This window comes from Ambystoma mexicanum, chromosome 3p (genome assembly GCF_040938575.1).
Source record: "Ambystoma mexicanum isolate Mex_15411 chromosome 3p, UKY_AmexF1_1, whole genome shotgun sequence".
NCBI classification, from domain to species: Eukaryota; Metazoa; Chordata; class Amphibia; order Caudata; family Ambystomatidae; genus Ambystoma; species Ambystoma mexicanum.
The window spans coordinates 682,173,966-682,197,997 of NC_090925.1; the positions used below are offsets into that span (position 1 = coordinate 682,173,966).

General features: G+C 44.6%; 1 protein-coding gene across 1 annotated transcript in view; it reads right to left on the reverse strand.

Annotated features, from left to right (window-relative positions):
• Positions 1 to 3,317: 3,317 nt before the first annotated feature.
• SNCB (synuclein beta) overlaps positions 3,318 to 24,032 on the reverse strand; it is a 223,585-nt gene continuing 202,870 nt past the window's right edge. Inside the window, exon 6 of the mRNA XM_069651475.1 lies at positions 3,318 to 4,504. Coding sequence (XP_069507576.1) covers positions 4,472 to 4,504 — 33 coding nt within the window. The 3' untranslated portion in view covers positions 3,318 to 4,471. The remainder of the gene's footprint in view (positions 4,505 to 24,032) is intronic.

Genomic DNA, 24,032 nt, shown 5'->3' on the forward strand with positions numbered 1-24,032 from the left:
AACAAGGGTAAAGGTTAGATTGGATCAGCATGGCAGGACTACTTCATGGATTCATACTTCGAAAGGCCTCAAACAAGGCTGTATTTTAGCCCCCATGCTTCTCAATCTATACCTTTTGGGCCTGGGTGACACACTCAATAACACCTCTGCTATCTCGCCTAAATCATGCTCTACTTCCATACAGTGGCTAGGTTACGCGGATGACCTTGTTATTTTAGATCTTACTCCCAGGGGTCTACAATCAACCCTAAGTAAATTGAAAGCATATTCAGACCTTAACTCACTGGTCGTGAACATCTCAAATACCAAAATCATGGTCTTTGACCCTGTTGGTAAAAAGTCTAAACAGGTGAAATGGTAGATGGGTGGGGCTTTATTGGAAGTGATTTCTTCATATAAATATCTGGCCATTTTGCTAGACAGCAAACCCATTGGTGTTGCTCATTTAGATCAAGTCAGATTGAAGACTCGTATGACAATGGGTTGTCTTCACTCTTTTGCTCATAAGGGTGGGGTTTTTTCGATTGGTTCGCTGATTCAGCTTTATCAGGCCAAATTGGTATTGGCTATACTTTATGGAGCTGAAACCTGGGCTTTGGCAAATCCCAATGAGATGTTCAAATTAGAATTCTCGATGTCCAAAACAAAACTCTCATGTGTCCAAAGTTCTATTGTAACCCACACATATAAACTAAATTCTAAGGTGAAATTGGAAATGTCTTTAACCTTGGGTGGTTTAGAAAGTGTTCATAAAGGAAGAATAAATGGTTCCAACCCAAAGGTTCTTCGAGGATAAAGGTCCTTGCTCTAGAGGATGGTTCCCTCTTCCTATTTTCCTCTTTACTCTTGGATGTTCAGAAACAACAGTGCCTTGTATCTTTCTTGGCCCACAACAACACTGACATGTTTGGCTTTGTAATTCTGTCTCCTTCAGGATTGCTGGTGCACTTTTCTGCCAGGGTTTTGCTCATTCTCTCCTGGTAAACACACTGCTTTTCTTCGTCCTGATAATTCTTCTCAGGACCTCTTGTATACCCTCACTTGTAATTGCCTAGTATACTGTCCTGCCAGTGCTTTGTGTTCACAGACTTGTAATTGCCTGGCATACTCCTCTGCCAGGACTGCTGTTCATACTGGATCTCTGCCTGGTCCCAAAGTTGCACATATAATTTGTTGGATAATGTATCTTCTTCATATATTATTCTGTTCGGGTTTCCCATGTAGTTTCACTGCATACATTAACATATTTGCATACGTTTTGTTCATAATTCAATCCCCCCTTTTACAATAAGTATTTTTTCTTTTTCTGTGTTGCTTTGTTCATAATTATCCCCAGTGTCCCCACTGTCTCCGTGTAGACTCACCGGCTCTTGTTGGCGTTCCTGGATTCTCCCACGGTCAGCTGGTGAAGGTACTCCGCCTGATCCTTCTTGCGACCACTTTCTCTGCGCTTTCCCAGATCTTTAATTGGCATGTGCATGCTTATTTTACCTATTTGTTTCACTTGTACATACATTTGGTCCAATGTTTCTAAATTGTAAACTGGTATTTCCTCATCTCTATTGCACAAATATCCCTTTTTTGTTGTAACTCTCTAATGTTGGGAGGCATATTTCTGTTGCTACTGACTGAGGCCTTTTGGTTAAAAATATGTGTTTGAAAAACCCTCAATCTATTGGATAGCCACATTCTTTGGTAACATTTGTCACTTGTACCAAATTCAAAGGGACTCATTTTGGCAATATGAGAAAGTTGGAGGTCAGGAATTGTAACCTATGCTTTGATATTGCAAGCACTTCTCTGCAGCAGGCGCACTACCCACTCAGCTATTTTACTCAGCGGTTGGAACTTGCTGGTATCTCTGCAGCAGTCATATTAATCCACTTGATTTAATACCTGGATTGGGAATTAGTGGGATTGGAACCTGTAACTTTCAGATTACCCAAACAGGCCCCCATGAAATTATTAAAGCCCTCAAGAAAATAAAATGTTTCAATAGTGACTTTGTATACTACTGTTCCAGCTCAATCATTTGAAACTGCAAACTACAGGGGAGACCAGAGACATCTCATTGCTCATTTAAAATATTGAGGGTTTTGCTTCAGCTCACCCCTCTCCAGCACATGAAGGACGAGGCTTTGTTGACACTTTCACACCTCTGCTCTGCCTGCACTCAATCAGAAAAGTGACAAACATGACATTTCCAGCACTCAGTCCAGCAGTACTTAATTTATTTTGTAGGGGAAACTATTCAACTTCGAGTGATAATTAAACATTCTCTCGGAGATGCATGCCTCATTTTCAGCCATAATTTGGCCAAATACCTACTCAAAACCAAATTTCAATAGACCCTTAATTTAGAAGCAGGCGTTAGCCCACCGTTGGTGACGTTGCGCTGGTGTGCAACCAAATAATGTTATACTTGTGTGTACCATGAGAAGCTTGCAGTGATGGAGAATGCGGGAAACTTGCATATGTTGACAGAGTGAAGATCTTGCACACCGGCCGGCACTTTGCAAAGCGTATAACCGTGTGGCAAAGCGAATAGCTCACTCTGATTGGGAGTTGGAGAATCTCAGATTGTGGTTTTAAAAATGTGCACCAATGTGCATTGGAAGAAGTTTGAATTGGGGTCAGTGTGAGAACCCGTCACTTGTGGGCAGTGTGTGCAACTTCCTCTGGTGGGAAAACCAGCACAGACATTGGTAATGGCACTAAGAGTCCACCAAAATGACAGAGGTTCAGCTATACAAGACCATTTTAAATTACATCACATTGTTAGCTAAATCAGGCCCTGGTGCTCTTTCAAAAACACCAACATAGTAGCATTCCATTCCAGAGTATTTTCTACATCTTTTTATTGATTGGGAGGAGTGAGGGTTGCATCTGGGTTCTGACCTTTCCTTCGTTATTATAATGCCATGTCTGTTCCCTGTCTTTCCAAAGATGATGGGCAATTCCCCTTCCCCTCACTAGAGAGAACAGACAATATTGTTCCATTTCTCACTGGTCTGATGCTCTTTCAATGCATCACCCACAATGTACAAGACTGTCACTTTTCTGTTGGCCATTGCTCATTGTTTGTGCTGCCCCAAGCACGCCCCCACAGTCCCAACTTGGAATCGGGTGCAGTGGAAGGCTGCACACACTGCCGCCACTGGGCAGACTCCATCTGCAGTGTAGATCTCCTTGCTGCGCCCAACTCAAAATCATCCCTGAGTCTTGCACTCTGGTGCCCAGGGTATAAGGCACAACAGCGACACTGAGCAAGATGGCGGCCGTGCTGATGGAAAATGGAAGAAAGAGCCAAGAGACCATTTATTTTACTGTACATACAGAGTTCATTTTATTGTAGGAACGTGTACGGGAGGGACCTCTGGTGGCGAACCAGAGAATTCGTACGCGCTCACTCGGAACTATTTCACACCACATTCAGAAAGAGACGTGGGAATAGGGCGTGGAGGGGGCGGGGGGTTTCACATTTTAATCAGTTTCTGAAAGTGGCTTGTAACAGGTACACATAAATTCTGTATGTTGAACAGCAACCTTTTTCTCCCCGTCACAGAACAATCACAAATAATTTCACCATTGATGTAAAAAAAGAAGAAAAAAACAAAAAATGACAACATGTGAAATACATTTAAAAAAATTCACACCACATGATTTGTTTGTTTCACGGACATTCACACATGAGCCGTCTCCAGCTCTTCAATTGCTTTTTTTTTGTGAATTGTTATTTTATTTGGATTCATTTTAGTATTTTTTTTTGGTATTTTTCTTGTGTCGATATATATTCCCCATTTAAAAAAAAAAACGGTGACAACATGCTTTGCTCTCTACGGCGACCTGAGGAAGGGAATGTAGAAAAGAAATAGTCACAACACTTCCCCTAACCTCCCCTCCCTGGAGGGAGCTTGTTTCACTGGGAGGGAAACAGTGACAAAAAAGCTCGGCCCGGGTAGGGTGCTGAGGCGATGAGGGGGATACACAATGCACAATAAATATGAACAGTTTTTTTGTACAAATTCTTTTGACACCATCCTATTTGTCTTAAAATGCTAAAGAGTACCGTACGTTAAAACATGACGACACATGTAGGAACCTATAATATACTAGAGGAAGAACTGTGTTTCTTTATGGAGATAAGGGTGGGTCTGTGGGTCTCCGTAGGGCCATGGAAGGAGATCATTAGAAGGCAGGGGATATCGTGAGGTCCATTTGAGGGGGTAGGTGATTATTTGGGTAGTAGGCATTTTGGGGTCCTTCTGGTGGGGATGATAGGAGGAAATTTAGGGGAGAGGTATGAGGAGGTCCTTGGTGGTGAGGGGTCTTTTGGAGGAGAGGTTTGCATGGAGAATGAGGGGTGATGCAGAAGGTGGTGGCACCGGGAGGGCGATCCATTTCTCGGTTGATTCTTGTGCTGCTCCTGCTGCTGGTAGAGGTGGCTCCGGAGTCGGGCTCCAGGGCCCTGTTATGCTTCTGGCTCGTAGTCCCGATAGTCCTCCTAAACCCAGCAGTGAGGGAGGAAAAGGGAGACGAGGAAAAGGGAGACAAGAAAAGATAGATAGTGGGTTAAAAGTTACATAGCCCACAACAGTACACCGCACAAGCCCCCCACACATTTTTGCAATTTTTCTTTTATATGTGATCAGCAAAATGCAAAATCCAGACTATGGAGATGAGGCTGGCCTTTTTGGTGCACAATTAATGACGTGAGAGACCTGTGGGCATAACATCTAACAATTCTGTAGAATTACCTCTCTAGAGCTTAGACTTCATGGGCAGTGGAAGCTGCCGAGCCGTTTACAAGGGCCTAACTGGACTCCATTATCCTCACCTAATATTCAAAACGTACACACACCCCAGACTCAGCTCTTTGGATAATATCTGCAACATTCATTGGCCCTCATTACGACCCTGGCGGAAAGGGGTTTACGCCGGCGTAAACCATGGCGCCCCTTTCCGCCTGAGTACGAGTTCCCGTAGCGCCATGGTGATTTTTACGCCTGCTTTTTGCAGGCGGTAAAATCCATGGCGCTAAGGGACCTTGTTGTTAATTACGCCACCGTAATTTACGGTGGCGTAATTAACGCCTTCCCCACTCCCATTATACCCTATGGGGCAAAAATGGGAATGGGGAAGGGTAAATGGGGATTGGGGACTTACCGCCCCGCCAAGGTCGGAATGGGGCGGTAAGTCCGCCAACCACCATGGCGGAGTTGGCAGCTTAGCGCCATGGACCATGGTGCAAATAGCACCATGGATCTCCGCCAAGGTCGTAATGAGGGCCATTGACTCCTGTTAGATATCACATGTTTTCTGGTATTGAATAACCAGGAGTCATTATAAAGCTGATTGTTCCCACAAGGAAGTAATTGCTGTCATAGATTTTTCCTTGCATTTGAAAGGCTGTCAATTCTAAACTCAACAGGTGAGTGGTCATGGGAACCATTGTCTAAAAAGTCTGGAAAGCCACGGCTTGCAGAACCCTGCTTCTAGATTTCTACCCATAGCTTTAGAAACAGCTTTATAATTATATGTACTTTTTGGGGGAACTACTTCTTTTCTTCTGTGAATACAGGAGCTGTTACTACCAGGAGACCTTCATAGTTCAAATCCTTATATAGTTCAGTGATATCAGCAGCATCTGCCCCATTGGCAGGGTCGCATGCATTGAAGTATTGCTATTGACCCAGGCACATCTAAACATAATATCGAGTTAGGGAGACTCTGAGAACCGCAGGAGAGATGCATACTAGGAAAGGTAGCAAGGATGACCCTTTTAGAAATGGCGACACCTCCTACAGTGCAAGTGTCTTCCCCCACACAAATGGTATCTGATAATACTGCTCCTTGAATTGGGTATTGGATGTATTGATACTAATCACTGTGCAATCCACTCTGTTTCTTCCGGATGTCCAAAGTAAATTTGCATGAATACATTTTATGTCCATTTTCGTGGACATTGTTTGCCTATTTGCATTAATATTTATTTGAAGAATAAGGACGTCAATTTCGATCAGAAACGACTTTCAATAAAATATTTACAGATGGTATGTTGACATACCGCGCATTGTTACCATTAGCATGGTCTCCAGGCACTCGCGTGGCTCTGTGAGAAAAAAGGGTTGATGCTTGCAGAACCAGGAGAAACTGGCATCTGTGCGTGTCGGCTTTCTATGTGAGTTTTGATTGTGTGCACTGGCTTGTTCAATCCAGGGGGTAAGGCCAAGTGTCTGGGATTGTTTGTTGTATGCAAATGTTTGTTATGTTGGATGTGTGTTTTGTGTGGCCCTTAGAGCGTGTGTGGTACTTGGGAGGTATGCGGGAGGACAGCAGGGGAAGCGGTGGCTAGAACATTGGCTACCCTCAAAGTTCTCCTAACTGTACTGCATTGGCTACCTTCACAATTCTTCTAAGTGTAATTCATTAGCTACCCTCCAAATTTTTCTAAGTGCCATGCATTGGCTACCCTCAAATTCATCTAAGTGCAATACATTGTCTACCCTCAAGATTCTTCTACGTGCAATACATTTGCTACTATAGATGGCAGAGGAACTCCCACTCACAGCTACAATAACACAAAGATCAGAATAAGTGGTGACCTTGTTCATGAGAGTTAAAAAAGTGGGACATATACTTTAAACTAAAGTGGAGTACTATATAGATATAAATTACATTATTAAACATCTATGATGGGAGTGGTGGGGTCAGCTAGGGAGGCTTAAGCCCACCAATCTGGGATGCAATCCGATCCCAGCCTATTTGGTTAAGCAGCATGCAAACGCACCTGATGCGGCTATACAAACAGTGATAAATGCTTTATTGTCACAGGGCTGTGTTCCCCTGAACCTAAAAAAATCATAGCTCACACTGCTTTTAAAAAAAAAAAAACGGGCATTGGACCACAAAACTCTATTGAACTACGACTTTGAGATTCTAATTTCCAGGCTGTCTTCAGCGATGCAGGTATCAGACAAAACTTTGAAAAGGTTTGTGTCCTTTCTGACTAACCGCATCCAGCAGGTGAAAATGGGGGCTTACCTCTCCAACGCTCTACCTGTGGAATGCAGGGTGCCGCAAGAATCTTCACTGTCACTGCTTTAACATTTATATCCGTACATTGTTGAATATTTTTTATGAATTTGATCTGTTTTATCACTCATATGCTGATGATACCCAAATATATGTACGGCTTAAGCAACCGTGGGAGGCAATAGATCGAGTTCTGTCCTGTGCCAACAAAATTTAAAACTGAATGTTGGAAAACAAACTTCAGTTAAATCCATCAAAGACAGAGGTCATTGTGATCGGCTCTAAGAGAAGGGTAATAAACACTATCCAATGTATTCCATGTCATTCGCTGTTTGGTGTTCCTACTGAATTTTTGGATGCAGTAAAAAACCTGGCTTGTATTTGGCAGTCGAGTATGGGTTGCAATCCTCAGGTTAGCCAGACGGTTAAATCAGTATATTATCAACTCAGACTCATAAAGCCTGTTTTGTCCCTCGTTGCCCGAAAGGACCGCTCAGCGGTAATAGGTATACTCACTGATTCAAAATTAGACTACTGCAATGCCCTTCTTATGGGTGCCCAAAAATATCAAATTAAGAGACTGCAGGTTGCTCAGGATTCTGCCATTAGGCTGATCTTCTCGCTGCCTAGAAAGGCAACTTTCGCAATATCGGAAGAGCCTTCATTGGCTCCGTGTACAGCAGAGAATTCTGTTCAAAGTCTTATGCCTGGTCTGTAAAAGCATCCATGGTCTTGCACTAGATTACCTGACACAAAACTTCAAATGTACTGCCCGCAACGACAACTTCGATCCAGACCAACACCTTTTAACAGTTCCATTTCTGAGAACAACCACTTGGGGAGACAGAAGCTTCTCTTCCTTTGGACCTCGGTCATGGAACTCATATGCTGGAACTTCGATGGATTGATTCATCGACTATCTTTAGGAAGCCGTTAAAAACGTATCTCTATGTAAAAGTGTACCTTTAACTCGGTAAGCCCACGAGATAGCGCTGTGCAGTTCATTTGAATTGGTATTTCTACATCAGCGCCTTGATGCAGTCTGCTTGGTCCCTACCTGGTATGCGCTTACAAATACATACATCAAATCAATCAAATCATTGTGTTTAAGTGTAAGGGATGGAAATAGGTTTGGGACATAAGACAGTGGACTAGTTTATTTTGAGGGACATTCTGACATCTTCCTTAGTTTTTATTTGAGGCATGGAAACCCCTCTTACTTATAGGGACAGTTGGGGTCTTTATCCTTTCTTTCAAGTTCAATAAAAGTTTATGCCAACAAGCATGCCAACTGTGTGTCCCCAATCTACTTCTACACCCTTACAAGTGTTGGGCATCAGAAAGAAAGTTGGACACATGCATGAGTGAAGTCTCAGAGAAGTGTTTGCTACAGGATCTCCAAACCCATAATCCTCAAAATGCTTAGTAATCTGGTTGGAACTGGACAATAGTTTGCTTGGGTCAACAGAGGATTTCTTCAATAGTGGGAAGACAGTTGCAGGTATGAAGGCAGCAGGGAAGAATACAGAAGAGAGTGGGGTTAACGAGTTAAGCAATATAAGGGCAAGCGATTGAGAGTAAGACAGTTTGGGGCAAAAGGGTCAAGAGGAGTGCAAGCTAAGTTGGCTTTGCGAAGGATGACTGCTAATTCAAAAGGAGAGGTATGGGAGAAGTAGACAAGAGTGCAAGAGGTAGGGAGCGAGGTGGTGGACAGAAGGAGGGTTGAGGAGGGAGAGAGGTGGCTGTAAGAGTGTCATGAAGTTTAGATATTTTAGAGGAAAAGTAGTGAGTAAAGTCATTAGCAGAAAGGGAGGAGGCAATGAATATTGGTTTGGAAGGTGTGACCAAAGTCTGGAGGGCAGATGAAAGTTTTTGGGGGTGATTCAAAAGGGTGTTTGTGAAAAAGGAGGATGGATGTGGCAGAGTTTAGTGTAGGGGTGAGGGCAGCAAGGGAATTTTTATAGGCTAGAAGTAGGATAGGAGTCAGAAAATCTGAAGTCAACTCTATAACAGGACAAAGATGGAATGGCTAGGATTAGCTGGTCCTGTGATCAGAGTTCCCGTATTGGCTGGCAAAGATGCAATTTTTTGGTCAAGTAAACCAGTGCCAGATTATTGCTTTAATACATCAGACAGAGAATCTTGAACTTAATCTTGTCCTCCACTGTTAGCCAGTGCAAAGACTGTCGTAACCCAGAAATAGGTGTGGGTTTCCTTAACCCAAACACACATCTGATGCCAGCGTTCTGATACTTTTGGAGTTGCTGAACTTGTTTTGCCGGGACACTGGCTAACATGCTGTTACAAAAGTTCAACTGCGAATTTGGCAGCACTCCCACAACTGTTGCATGGCCATTCACATGGACAAAAGGAAGCGCTTGTCTGAGCAGACACCGAGAATACAACATGGCCTGCACTTTGGCTCTGATTTGGCCTTCACAGCCCAAATCATTCTGCAATATGCAACCAAGATTCTTTAACTCAGCAACATTGGGGGCAGCAGGCATCTATTTTCTGTCAGAAGATGTTTTGGTCCAAACAAAGCGATCTCTGTCTTGTAGGAATTAAGTTGTAGAGTATTGGCAGACACCCAGCTGCCAATTTTATCAAAGAGATGGTTACCCCCATAAAGGACTCTTCCACATTGTCCAATCTAATGAACTCATGCGTGTCGTCTGCGTATGACTGAAAGCAGGCCATATGTTTCTGCAGTATATTCATTAGTGGCCGCAAGTAAAGATTGAGTAATAAAGGTGACAAGCAGGATCCCTGAGGGACCCCAAAATTCCTGCAAGATGGATTCTGACAAGAAACCTCCCAACCTCCCCTGTTGACATCCTGACAAAATAAAGAGGTGAACCATCTGATTGCATTAACTGAAACTTGCCCTACTTCCCTTAGTCACTTGATAAGGATGCCATGGTCCACCGTATCAAACGCAGCCCACAGGTCTAACATTACTAATGGGGAGAGTTGCCCTTGGTCTGCAACCCGTAGCAGTCCATCCCAAACTGCCATCAGGGCAGTTTCCGTACCAATTGTTGGGCGGAACCCAGATTGAAACAGGCCCAAAGGGCACTCCTTTTCAACAAACTCCTGCAGTTGGCTTGTAAACATTTTCTCCAGAATTGTTCCCAGTCATGGTAAGCCTGCCACCGGGCGGGAAATCTTCAGATTATCAGTGTCCAAATTAGCTTTTTTCAGCATGGAAGAGATTATCGATTTTTTAAAGTCAGATGGAACATTCCCTTGGTCCAATGATTTGTTTACAAAAAGAGTCATAAAAGGGGCAATGTCTGCTGCCAAACAGGTTGCACTCCATGCCGGTACATAGAAAGGAACATCATTTGTGGGTTTAAGTGCTTTTAATAGAGCTAAAACACTTTCTTCTGAAACAGATTTAAAATTGAAAGATATAGTGCTCGGGGTGGATTTCTCCTCCACCCGACACGCTAGACAACCCTGCGTCAGATCTTGCTCTGGCTTCAGTTGTCTATTTAAGGCGACCTTTGCCCGTATGCATTTAATTTTCTCCGGAAAAAAACAGGTGGTCAAGTAGTATCTAGCTTTTGCAGGAAGGGTTTTGCTGGACCAGGTGGCCTGAAGCCAAGTAGAATCTTTCGTTATCTCCTGGCGGAGGGCCATAGAACCGCATGTCCGGCCTGAATTTATTCCCCCCACCCCAGATCTTCAAGATGGGAGAGTTTCACACTTGATCTATACATTACTACAATTACTCCTCCTCTCTTCCTGGGTCGATTTGTGCATTGAATTACGTATCCTTCAGGGAGTAGGCAGTAGAACAGAGCATGGGGAGTTTTGTTAAACCATGTCTCTGTAACAAAAAGTATATCTAGCTGATATTCCTAAATTAGGTTAGGGACTTCAGTACTACGTGCAACCACTGATCTGGCATTTAATAGGGCCGCTTTTAACAAACTACCTGCTGCACCCTTAAAGTTATACGTAACAGAGCTTTATTTTGCCTCAATCCACAGTTTCAGCACTTTAGCAATTGCTCGAAGCGGAAGTGAACCAGTTATTCTAAGGTCTAAAAGGACGCTTCTTTCATACCTGGCCTATAAAATGTATAAAATGTGATAAAAGCGCTATCGCCTACAATAGTCAAGCTTTTAATCTTACGTGGGTCTGATCATGGCCATAAAGGACCCAGCTGCTCGCCGCAGAGGCCGCTAACAGGCCTAAACAGGTTCTGCGCTGACGTGGGCCAGATAAGGCCTGTGTCGCCAGAAATGTGAGAGCAACAAGTCTACAATTCTAGTATGCCTTGAGGACACATTGTAGGTGAAAACCCTGATGTTACCTTGCTAAGAACCCACGTTGCCTTCTGCACTGTGGACCCATCTGCTCTTTCCCTGCAATAGGAAATACGTGGTGGCAATTAGGACCCAACTCATTGTCCTCATCTAGGTTTCAAATCTTACTTAAACCAAACTCAGAACTCTGGATAATATATGTGACATTCAATGACTCTTGATGAGTGCCATAGGTTTTCTGGTACTGAACAACCATTTAGCCCAATGTTGCCCATGAGAGGGCAATTTTTAGCTCTGATTGTTCCCCGTATTTTAATAGCTGTAACTTCTAAACCAACAGGGGAAATGGTTCTAGTTTTCTTTCTATGATACATTTCTCCAGTGTGCTAATTTTAAAGTGATTCAAAAAGCAATTTATTTGAAATTAAATACATCTGACTGGAAAAACTCCATCAATGAATTGACAACTGTGTTATATTGTTTCTCGTTACCAACAAACTACCTCCTGTAGAGTTTGGTCTTGCCGTTTACCCATTGCTACCAAAAGAAAAACCTAGGATGCTTGGGAGTCCTGTTTTGCTCTATCGTTGACATACAATAGTTGGTCTGCGGAAGAGCTTGCACAGTTCGACCTGTGGGACTACTGGGATCTCCCTGGTCGCTACTAACTTTGAAAACTAACAGCGAGTGGCTCACACAATATCAAGCCCAACATGCTGCACGGACTGGATTTGGGATATGATTTTCCAAGTTCTAGTCCTATCTTAGTCTGTGACGTGTTGTTATTCAAGTAAATCATGGCTATGCCACTGTGAGTCAACTACTCATGAATCTATATTTGGAGACATTAAATTCTACCTCGATATTAAAATCTGTATCAACCCATATTGAAATTCACTCTCCCTAGGCACCACGCATCGCTCCCATCATTGTGAAATCTGGATTGTCATTGTTGCCCTGGCCATCGCAGCCTTCAAAGCAACATGGCTCAGCGGCCTTGGATGTCAGGACAACCTTGGCAGCAAGAGGACATTTTGGTGATCATGGGGGCATGGTGTGCATTGTTCTTCACAAGTCACAGTGTTCTGGGTTGATGAGGTCAGCTTGTCAACTTGGTGGTGTGAAGATTAACAGTCATTCCCCTTTTGTTTCTGACTGGCCAATAGAGGCCTCCATTGATGCTGCAATTGATTGAGAAGTAGCCTATCCTAAGATGTCCACCACCTTGATCGGTTTCCTTTTTTTTGGTACCAGTCTGAGGCAGTCGCCTATCATCTTCTTCCTGTCATATTTCCTGGTGCCGTATAAAAGTAGCTGGTGAGAGGATGGAAGTGTGTTCAATCATTCCTCTCTTGCTTGGTTGCTGCCAGATTCCTCATCGCATTGGCCCGTCTTTGTCCTTCACCTATGCTGGACTTTGGTGCAGTCCATGATCCTGTTTCTTTTTTAAGCCTATTCCCCTATACCCCAAGAGGAGATCTGCCTCTGTGAGCCGTCTATATTCTTAAAGTGTATATACAGACATACTGTGGCATTCAATATGGGATCAGGGAAAGGAACCCTCTACTTCCAGATCAAGAAGAAATAAAGGCACTGCGACTTCGACCGATGGAATCCTGAGAAAAACTCACTCAATGAGTGATCAACACAGCAATCAATTTTGCTATCGACCTGGCTAAAAGAGGCCTTTTTTGTTTTTTTTGGGGTGGTGGGGAAGCTGGAATATGGAAGAAGAAGTCTAAAGACCGAGCCACATTCTCCCAATATTGTAAGGCAAGAGTGGTTGGTGACTGTCGTCCTAGAAATGGCACCAGCATGTTCCATAGAGACGACCGGTTGTTAGGTGCAAGTTATTGTGGAACTTCAGTGCAAGCACCAGATCACCTTTCCGTTCCAAGATGTTTGTTCATTGGTTGACTGCTGCGGAAAGGCAGCAGCTTGGTGCAGATTGGTTATAGAGCACAGTAGACGTTCCGAATCTATGCCTAGCGTATAAATGAAGTGAGTGCCCTTTGCTTGGGTCACAGAAGGCCTTTGGTTAGGCCTTGACCTCTTGTGAGATGTAAACAATTGTGTGTGAGCTTAGTTACTCTCAATTCCTTACACTGAAGTGAGACAGTGTAAAAGTATTGCACATGCTGAATGAGTGGGGGAGTGCAAGCGCAGAGCCAAGAAGCTGATGCTTGTCGGTACTGCTGTATCGGGTTCTGTGAAAGGGGAAAGCTAGGGCCCCACACCTTTGCTTTCGAATATGGATAACTAGTGTGAAAGCCTGTGTACACAGGCCGAAGTGCGTAAGGAGAGAACTGCATCGGACAAACATACATCTGGCCTTATATATTGCCTAAGACAAGAGCTTATTTCCTAAGGCAACAACCCCCTCTAGTCATGGCAAGAGGTGAAGCAGGCTAGCTCTACTGCACATGATTGAATCGGATAAACATACATCTGGCCTTTTATTATATTGTATGATAACTACCATTGGGCAATGCTCCTGAGCACCCGGCCAGGTACGGAAAGTGATTACTGTGTGGAGAGACTTCCCTTTTCCCTTTCTTCCGAAGTGCTCGTTCCACTGTGTCAAGCAGCTGATACAGGAGTGTCTAAGGCAGAGGTCTTCAGCCGCATCCCAGGGGGGCGCCAGAGCCCAGCATGAAATGTGTAAAAACAAAATGTAAAAAAAAGAAAGTTTTTTTTTCCCGCTTGGAGGAAATGGGAAGGGGAGGCTCACATGGTCAGACTGGACCATAAAACGGTCTTAGGCAACAATGAAAAAAGGGCCAGCAGTTGCAAACGGATATTCAGTCCTTTAGTCACAGGCTGTTTGATTAGTACCCAAGGGGTTGTTTTTTGTTGAAATGTAAACAAATTGTGATATTTAAAGAATATTTATTCAGCAACAATGGTCAAAACTACTAGCTGCATAGTGAAGTAACTCCTCAAACTGGCCCACATTGGCCAAAAAAGTGGCCCATTTTGACTGGCCTACACTAGCATTTTGCATTTTTGGTACGGTCATCGCCCTATTGCCCTATAGACCAGTCTAAACCTGCCAGCTCATCCATAATGGGTGAGGGTGCGTCCGCCCACTGGCCACCTCACCCATTATGGAGGAGCCGAGGAGCCAGCCCAGTGAAATACTGAGTACTCCCTCAGCTGCTTTTTCCAGCTGAGGGAGTGCTCCTGGGCTGGCTGAACTGTCAAAGGGAAACACTGTTTGCCTTTGACAGTTCAGTTCCCCAGCCGCACATGATCACTGAACCATGCAACGCTGGCAGTGTTTTGCTTCGCCAGCCTTGCATAGCTCATTGGAAATGTGGCTGGGGCACTGCATGCATGTATGTGCTAGGGTGTGCTCCTGCGCCTCCTCGCACATACGGGCAGAGCAACCTAGAGCGGGACATTTTAGCAACCACACGCAGGCCCCTTCAGAAGGTACGTTTGTGGCGATTTATTTTTTATTTAAATGTGTATGGATGTGTGTATGCTTGTGTTATGGGACTGTGGTGGGAGCAGGATGGGCGGCAGCACTGGGATAGTGGTGGGAGGAGGGTGGGGAGAGCCATGGGTCTGTACTGGGAGTAGGGTGCGGTGACTGCACGCAAATGTTCATAGCGATTTCTACATTCTGTCCATCTGGCACTTTAGGGGGGGGCCGGCCTGCCCAAACTTTGCTCAGGGGGGGCCCAGGCCAAAAAAGTTTGAAGACCACTGGTCTAAGGGGTAGAAGTCAGACCCTTGACAGCAGAAGCTGCAGTTCCTTTGCTCCACGCTATGGGGAAAGCTACTAAAGAGACCAGTGATGACTGAACGTTACATTGGTGTGAAATCCTTTGTATTGGAGTGGTCAGTGTCTTAAATAAGGACGTTTTTGAAAGTCTCTCAGTACTGGGAAGTCCACTTAAAGTAAAACGATAAATACTACATATCGGGCTGAATGAAAACTAAACCTTAAGCTAAACCAATGCCCACTGAATACTGAACAGCATGACAACTTAACAATTAAAGAAAGCAATCACATGTTGAATTCGGAAGTGTATGGAACTGTAAAATGAAGCAAACCCACTGCAGGATGAATTTCAAAGTAAGTGGAACTTTCAAGTTAAGACAAGCCACTGCATGTTGAATTCTGAATAAGCTGATAGCTAAAAATTGTATGAATATACAGAGGAAAGGAGAATCAAATGAACTCTTGAGGTTAACCCTATCATATGAAGAAAGGAAATAAAAGTTTATGGGCCAATGGAATAAAGAGAACAGCCAAGATGCCCACCTGTTTATGAAGATCAAATACAACTCCTGGGGAAGGGAACCCTAAGACTTGAGGTACTACCCTTCTTGTCTTGTGGACAGAGCCTCAAGACCCTTTTTGTGTTTTGAACTGTGTTGCTTGGAACTTGGGGAAGGGAGCCCCAGGGATTGTTTAAAGCCGTGTAACTGTCAGACTTTTTGTGGAAATGTTGTACAGGTAGGGAAGGGAGCTGAAAGAAAGCTGCGAGCTGCAAGTAGCGCAGAACTTTATTTTGAACACTGTTTCTTCGGTTACTATCATCCCTGCACATTGCATTGATTTAGTTTTGAGGGTAAGTATAGGTTTTGGACACAGAGATTTTTAAGTTGAACTCTTTGACTCAGACTTTTCTTAGTTTCGTTCATGTAGGGAAATCCCTCACAGGTTTTCTTTTAAATATATGGGCCGACACTCAGCCATTTCTCTGTCTGAGCAGTAGCCCTGAAGATATATATTTGTTCAAATACACTGAGCGGTGCGCTGCACTCCACACATTGGCACGCCACTCACATGGATTTGTTTTCAATATAGGGATGGGCGTCAAAGACTGATGAGATTTTTTTTTTAACTGTGTGTGGCACGTTGCACTCCGCAGTTAGGCGTGCCACTCACAGGTTTTGTTTTTTACTATCAGGCCTGGCGCTCACTCAGTGCCAGCCACAACTGAATGCCAGCCCGGTGGGAGGAATGGGGGGCACACCGGGAACCAGGGAGGCAACAGGAGAGGCAACTAACCTCCCTTTCCTCCTCCTAGGTTTGCCCCTGACAGGACACAGGAATGTGGAGACTAGCGGAGGAAATTAAAGCGGGATCCCAGGCTGGAGCAGGAAGAGCAGAGGCCCAGAGCAGAAGAACATTGGAATGGAGACCTTGGGCTGGAGCAGGCAGATGTTTATGTGGGGACTCAGCAGGTAAGAAGAAGAGCATCAACTAAAATGGAACCTGGTAACAGGCTCACTGGAAAGCATCATCGCACATCTGCTTCCAAATCAAAGACTTGCTGTGGAACACTTCCTCCATGTCCCGAAGAGGGTGGGCACCATCTTGCTGAGCGGGTTATGCGACTCACAAGAGTCGTCGTCTTGCATGGGGCTCTTGATGATTCCAAAGCCAATGACGCCAGAGAGACCAAGCATGGGGGCAGTGTCCACTGGTTGTGACCGCATGCCCATCCCCAAAATCCGCTCCTCCAGGTTTCCACGGATAAGAATGATGAAATCCCTGTGTCAAAGTCGGAGCTGTACATGAGCAGCCGGAATCCACATTCTGTCACCAGGAGAATAGCCCTTACAATCAATAAAATTATGTACGAGCCCTCATTGTAGCAAGAATCCCAAATTAGTTTCTTATTCCGGGTCATAATCCCAGGGGGCAGGAGGAGGTGGAATTCATTGTTTTAGGGAGAATTTTCCAGGAGATTAGCACGCGAGCAAAGAAACATGGAATAATGGGGTATATTATTTTCCAATAGGGTGGCAATCGTAGTCTATAGGCCACACAATTGATGATCCGAAAAGGACCAAAACATTTTGGCCACTCTTCCGAAGCAGTTAGATGAAGCAGAAAATGATGAGAACACAGTCAAAACAAATGTCCCTTTGTGTAATCGGGGCCTCTTCTCTTTTTCAGAAAGCAAATATTCTTATGGTAGCTTGAACTGTTTCTATATTCATCAAGTCATATTCTTGTGTTTTTCTGCAACTCATTTAGCAAGGCCATCAACAAAGGTATCCAAGCATCTGAAGGCCTCGATGTGGGAAATATTCAGAGATGGAAGTCATAGGTACAGTAAAAAGGACTAATGGAGATGGAAAAATCTCTCTTCTTGAATGAGAAATCAGCGGTTGGCTGTGAAGAGACCCAGTTGCCTTGAGCTGCAGAGATAAAACAGTTAAGTGAAGTCTCTTTCTGTCCATTGCTTTGAGGATGAAACCTAAAAGACAAGGCCCAGGATTTGGAAACCTATTGAGAACCTCGTCCTGAAGTGATGGTTTCAGGTATTCCGTTCAGATGCAAAACTTCTTTTAGGATGTTTAGGTAGTTTCAAAGGTAATTATCTTCTGTAATGGCGTGAAACGTGCCATCATGGTGAATGAGTCAATGGTAACCATTATAGTGGTCTAACCTTCTGATGGAGCCAGATCAACAATAATGTCTGTGGAAATAACCTGCCATGGGGAAGAAGGGAGAGCAGGTGAGTTTGCCAATGGGCCAGTTCCTGGGAGAGTTGGACTGCATGTTGAAACATCATTGAAAAAATTCATGGAGAGACGGCCACCAAAAGTGTTGTTTCAACGTATTATTTATTACTGCCGCCATGACTCGATGTCCTGAAAAATATAATCCGTCAACTGAGGATAGCTTTCTTATTCTGAGGAGGTGGAACCCATGGAAGAGGTGGCCATGACAGACAAAACGTGTTTAAGAAAGGTGTCCATAATCAGGATGAAGGTCTTTTCATTCAAAATCTGCTCAGGTCCAAAGAGGTGGTCAGGTATTCTATTCTTACTCGCCAGAATATAAGTGAGATAAAACATACTGGACGGAAGAGCATGCCTAACTGGCCTGCTGACTGTTTCAGTATATGCAGCCTAATAACTCTATCATCAATAGCTCCTTCTCAAGGACACAGTAGTGCCACTTGTTCTCAGAGAGTATTTTATATTAGTCCCCGGCGAGGGTCAATGAGCTTGTTAAAAGCAAGCTCACTGGCCCTTGCCCGGGCCTTACCTGTCCGAAAAGGCTCTGACGCTGCGGCGCCCTGGAGTTCTTTCCCATGAGTGGCCACCATGGTAAGGGAGAAGGGACTACATGTAGTCCCTTTGCTCATTCCATGGTGGCCATTTTGTTTGCTTACAATTTCTTTTTCATTCTTTTTAATGCCCGCCATAGAAAGGGTGAAGGGACCCTTCTCCCTGACGATCATTTTTTTGGGCTTTTTTTTTCCTCTAGTCGGGAAAGGGTTGCAACACTGAGAAAAAATGCTCTTAGTACCCCAGCACGATGTGCCGGGGTACTAATGGCAATGTAACCATCAGGCGGGGGGGGGGCATTACTGGTAGGGTAATATCCCTGATGCTTCATTAAAGCCCTCGCTTCGCTTGGGCTTCTAACCATGGCTCCTACCAGTAATGCCCCCCTCCTCGGGTTATAATGCCCAAATAATAGGTGAGGGGTTACTCAGTCAAGTCTTCTTGTTCCCAATTCAGGACAGTATCAATCACATTTTATGAAGCATTGGTCTACAACACAAAGGGGTGCACAGGCTATTGGGCTGACAGAGAATTGGGACACTTGTGAATGCCCATTTTAGGGTCAGAAGGCCGCTTCAGCATTCACAGACAAAATCGCTGACCTTTCTGCAATAGGTTAGTTAGAAGTGCCATAAGCATGTAAAAGTTGGGCGTGAATTTCCTGTACAAGTTAGCCAGACCCAGGGATGCTTGAATGTCTTTGGTCGAAGATGCCAAACTCCCCTCCAATATGGCAGCACCTTTCAAGCATCCACAACCACAGCACGGTCAGACAGAATAAAAGTACTAAACTGTGCTTACATCAAATGCACACTTTCAGGGTCTGGACTGAAGGTATCGCTGTTTCAGGCATTGGAGAACTTCAGGGTTGCCCATTTTGAGCATCATTCTCTGCTCTCCTTTCGTTTGCGCTATTTTTTGGGAATCTGGCCTACAGTGTTTATGGCTCTCTATTTGTTGGAGGTTGAAGAATATGTACCTCTTTTTGGAGTTTGGGCACTGCCCAAAATTATTATTATTATTATTATTATTATTATTATTATTATTATTATTTATTTTAGGGCATTTATTGAGCACAGACCTAGCTTCGAGAAGCAACAAAGCGCTTTACAGACCAGATCAAGATCGTAGCGCTTTTCAGAGGTAATCCCAGCATTTAGAGGAAGCCCATGAATGGATTTTAAAATCTGCGTAATAAGTTCAAGTTTTCGTGCACCCATGGTCAAATGTGCAGCGTTCATATCCCTTTTCTTAATCCGCTTCTAAAATCATCCCCCTGACCTGAGCTCCTTATAAGAAGGGATCTGCCCCATTAGCCCAGCCTTATTTAAAGGGGTCACAGGGAGACTACTAGGGTGAGACTGACGGAACAGATCTGTGCCCTACACCTGGTACCACCCACACAAGCATAAGGCCAGAGGATGGCCTCCGTGAGTGGTCTCACCCTCTAGACGGCCTCAGGCAGGCCACCACTTCTTTTACTCCATTACCTCATGGCAGGATACACAACCCCTCTATTCCTTCTACTTAACCCTAAAATCCTACACCTACATAAGAGTACTCTTACATAACATTCACACACACAATGGGCCTCATTAGAACTATGCCAGTCCGGAAACACCAGTGACGGTAAGCCTACCGGCACCAGCGTTTCCGGAGTGGCAGAGTACGACTCTGCGGGCAGGTGCCGTCCCACCCGCCAGGGTCTGACCTGGCGGCGGAACAGCACCCACTCCCAGAGTTTCACAGAAGCACTGGTCCCGTTGTTAACGGTGCCGGTGCTTGCGTGGTCCCCATTCCCATGGAGTCCTATGGAGATGGGGATTTACAAAATTACTGGCGCTTGACTTCCTGCCAACCTGGTGTTACTGGGCAGTCAGGCGCTGGTCATTTTTTTAGGGTCTCCTGTAATGAGGGCCAATGTTCCCTTACATAACATTTAACATTCACTTAAATATATACATAAATATACACACAAACAATGACATAAAACATATAATGCATTATGTCACCCTAACTCCTCACACGCACACCAGACTGGTCAGCTCTTAATGCTTCATCCAGGGCAGAACCCTGCACACTGCCCGGGACCTTTTCCAGTTGCAACGGCCCCTAGGTGCCCGGGCTGCTCCGGGCACGCAGCCCAGGCCCACGGTAAGCAAGCCGGGTCACCCAGCACCCATGGCCCAGTTCAAATGTTTCTTCGGGACCTAGGGGCCCGCTCAAAGCCGGGGCCCCCTCAGGGTGTTATTGTTTTTCTTCTCGTTTTCTTCCACTCTTGCTCTCTCCCTCTCCCTTTTTCTAACCGTTCTCTCTCTAACTGCTCTCCTTTTTTAAACATGTTTCGAATCTTTACTCCCCTGCCCAGCCCATTCTTTCCTTGTTGTTTTTCTTCTTACATTCCATCCAGCTGCATGGTGGACTGGCTGGATTAGTCCAATAAAGATGCACATCAATCAAAACGTACTTAAAACACTACATTAAATAAAGTCTTTGTTTTATGACCCTGGTGTCTGCGTCTTTATTTCTAGGTTAAGGGATTAGCATGTAGCCCTGTCTAGCCGGGCCGCATTTGAGCCACGGGCTACACAGTTCACCACCCATGACTGCCAATATGTTAGAGTCCAGAATTACATCAGAGCTTTTAGCCTGTAGCCTCTGCTGCCCATTAGTCTCAAGAAGAAGAAAAAAACATCGAAGGTGCGCCTGCAAGCTTTCTTTAGGTTTGAACTCTCTCTCTAGAACAAGGGTCTGCGACCATTGCTTTTCCAGATGTTTGGGACTACAACCCCCACCAGCCCTATCCAGCATAGTCAATGGTGATGGATCATGGGAGACTTAGTCCAAATATCTGGAGAGTCGCAGGTTGCAGATTCCTGCTCTAAAATGACTTCATTTAGGACCACACCCCCTATCCACACACTCCTCCATATTTATTCACCTTGCTCGTAATGTAAGAAAGAAAGCACAAGGCGTGCCCAGCCTTTCAATTGTTTCAAGTCAACAAAACGTGCACAGAGGCTATTTATGGCAATAGCGATTACCTCTGCATCTCTCTTCCTTATTCCAGTACATTTGTGGAAACAATACCCATGACAGAAAAATCCATTTTTTAAGTATTTATTTCCTGCCCCCTTCTTTCTGGTGGTATTAAGACCCCAGTATCCAGCAATTCCTAAGTTACTATAGTCTTGTCTTCCAAACAGGGACCTAAGTGAGCAACAATAGGACATGACTCCCTTACTGCTGGACTTTGGTGGAGCAACAGGAATTAGCAAACTCTCTCTCCACTGCCACCCCTACTTGTCACGCGATTAAGAGAGGTGGGGAGAGACTTCCCGGAGCCTCCCCAGGCTGAGGAGAGGACATGTCTGAGTGAAAGGCAGAGGGGAAACTGTATTGGAGCTGCAGACAGGGAGCATACAGAGGGCCCAGGACTGGGAGTTGCTGTGTGCCTGGGCACCGGTGAGGTCATGCAGATTTAAAATTCTGTGTTATGATGTAATTCCACAAAGATCACAGGCTCAGCTAGAACACTTACTTGAAGAGGTTCTGCATAACGTTTGCCAGTGTAAATGCACAGAATACATGCAGATAGCAAGGTCCAGGAAACAGCTTGCAGGAGCCGAGGCGTTGCTAGGGGGTGGTTTAGGGGGCTATAGCCCCGGGTCTTTTGGTTGTAGCCCCGGATAGACTCTCAGGGTTTACAGCCAAAAGGCTAGCTAGCCCCCAATCCCGACATTAGTGTAGCCCCAGATCTTTGCCAGACCTAGCAACACCCCTGATGCCTCGGAATGAGAAAAAACAACTGCGGCAATGCAGAGCAGACAATGATTGTTGGGCCTTCTTTTGGGGGTGGGGGAGTGAGGTTGTGGTATGCACGGACAACGAGCCCGCTAGGTGGCTGAAAGTCCCAGGTTGGTAAGATACCTGTCCTACCCGATTTCACTGCTGGTGGATCCAAATACAAGGCTGCACAATGCCCTGGCTGTTAGATAGAGATGATGACTCGGCCAGAGTATGGCGTGGGCTAAACGGGTGACCATTTATGAACGGGGAGAAGGTTGGTGTTATATACGGTGTCTTAAGTAGAAAAATGGGAGGGAAATCAGGTATAAGCAGAAAAAGCGGGGTGGTTTTAAACCTGACGTAAATGAACTTTCAACAAAAGAGAGGCCACCTCGCTAGTTAGGTTATAGACACATAATTCGCTGGATATTGGTGGGATACTCACATCTGTGGGGGGAAGTGCAAACCTAAAAAACAGAAGTCTTAGGAGAATTCAACCTGACTTCATCAGTAATTCTGTTTCAAAAGCAAATTTTAATATAAATAGTAATCATATAAAAACACATAAAAACTAACATAGAAAACTAGCTAAAGTGACAAGTGCTTCATAGACAGTGCTTGGTATTCATCATCAAGGAGAAAACTGTATCTCTACTATGAGGTACTCTACTAACCTCAAGTGTACAGGTCAACATGTAAACAGTTCTTGAATACTTGTAACATTCATTCTTCTATATGTATATATTGTGAGGTTTAATGTTCAGCGAAGAATGAATGTTACAAGTATTCAAGAACTGTTTACATGTTGACCTGTACACTTGAGGTTAGTAGAGTACCTCATAGTAGAGATACAGTTTTCTCCTTGATGATGAATACCAAGCACTGTCTATGAAGCACTTGTCACTTTAGCTAGTTTTCTATGTTAGTTTTTATGTGTTTTTATATGATTACTATTTATATTAAAATTTGCTTTTGAAACAGAATTACTGATGAAGTCAGGTTGAATTCTCCTAAGACTTCTGTTTTTTAGGTTTGCACTTCCCCCACAGATGTGAGTATCCCACCAATATCCAGCGAATTATGTGTCTATAACCTAACTAGCGAGGTGGCCTCTCTATTGTTGAAAGTTATATATGGTGTCACCTGGTATGCACGTGAATGTTTTGATGGAGCTCTGGAATGGCCCTGCATTCCAGAACTATTGAGAGATGGTGGTTCATCTTCGGGCGGCGGCGTCCACAAGGGGCTCCTGCAATAAACCTCTGTGTGAACCCTAATCAGAATTGCCTGCCATCTATACTTTATCACAATTGGCGCCGAGGCTTAGCAGGGGGCCCCCGGGGAAGTCCTGGGTGCGGTGACCATATGCAAGTGTGAGAGCCCAGCAGCGAACGGACTGCTGTGAGATAGGCGTCGGATGATTTCTGGCACGGGGCGGAAGGAGGAGGTTTTCCGCACATGCTACCGAATGAAGGTATTGTTCCGTTGCTACGTGCCCAGTGAAAAAAATATAAGGATTGCATATTTAGTGATGAAGGAAGGACTCAAGAGCCGGATCATTTGAAAGTGTATCGACTAACAAACTGAGCCATTGCTTTAGAGGAAAGGTCCTCTGAACGTGCCTGCAACGTGGCGGCCATCTTGGGGACTGTATACATGGTTACCAAGACGACCATTGTACGAAGCCCTGTATGACCAAAATAATTGGTATTTAAGCGCAAGCAGTTCTGGGTGAGTGAATTTGACATGGGCTGCGTTACCAAATAAAGACTGCATGACCCAAGTCTCACTGAGCACACAAGATATTGCATGAAGGGCAAATGAAGAGTGCAATGGCCATATAATAACTGTGTTACTTAATACAGGGAACCTAATATACTTTTGCTA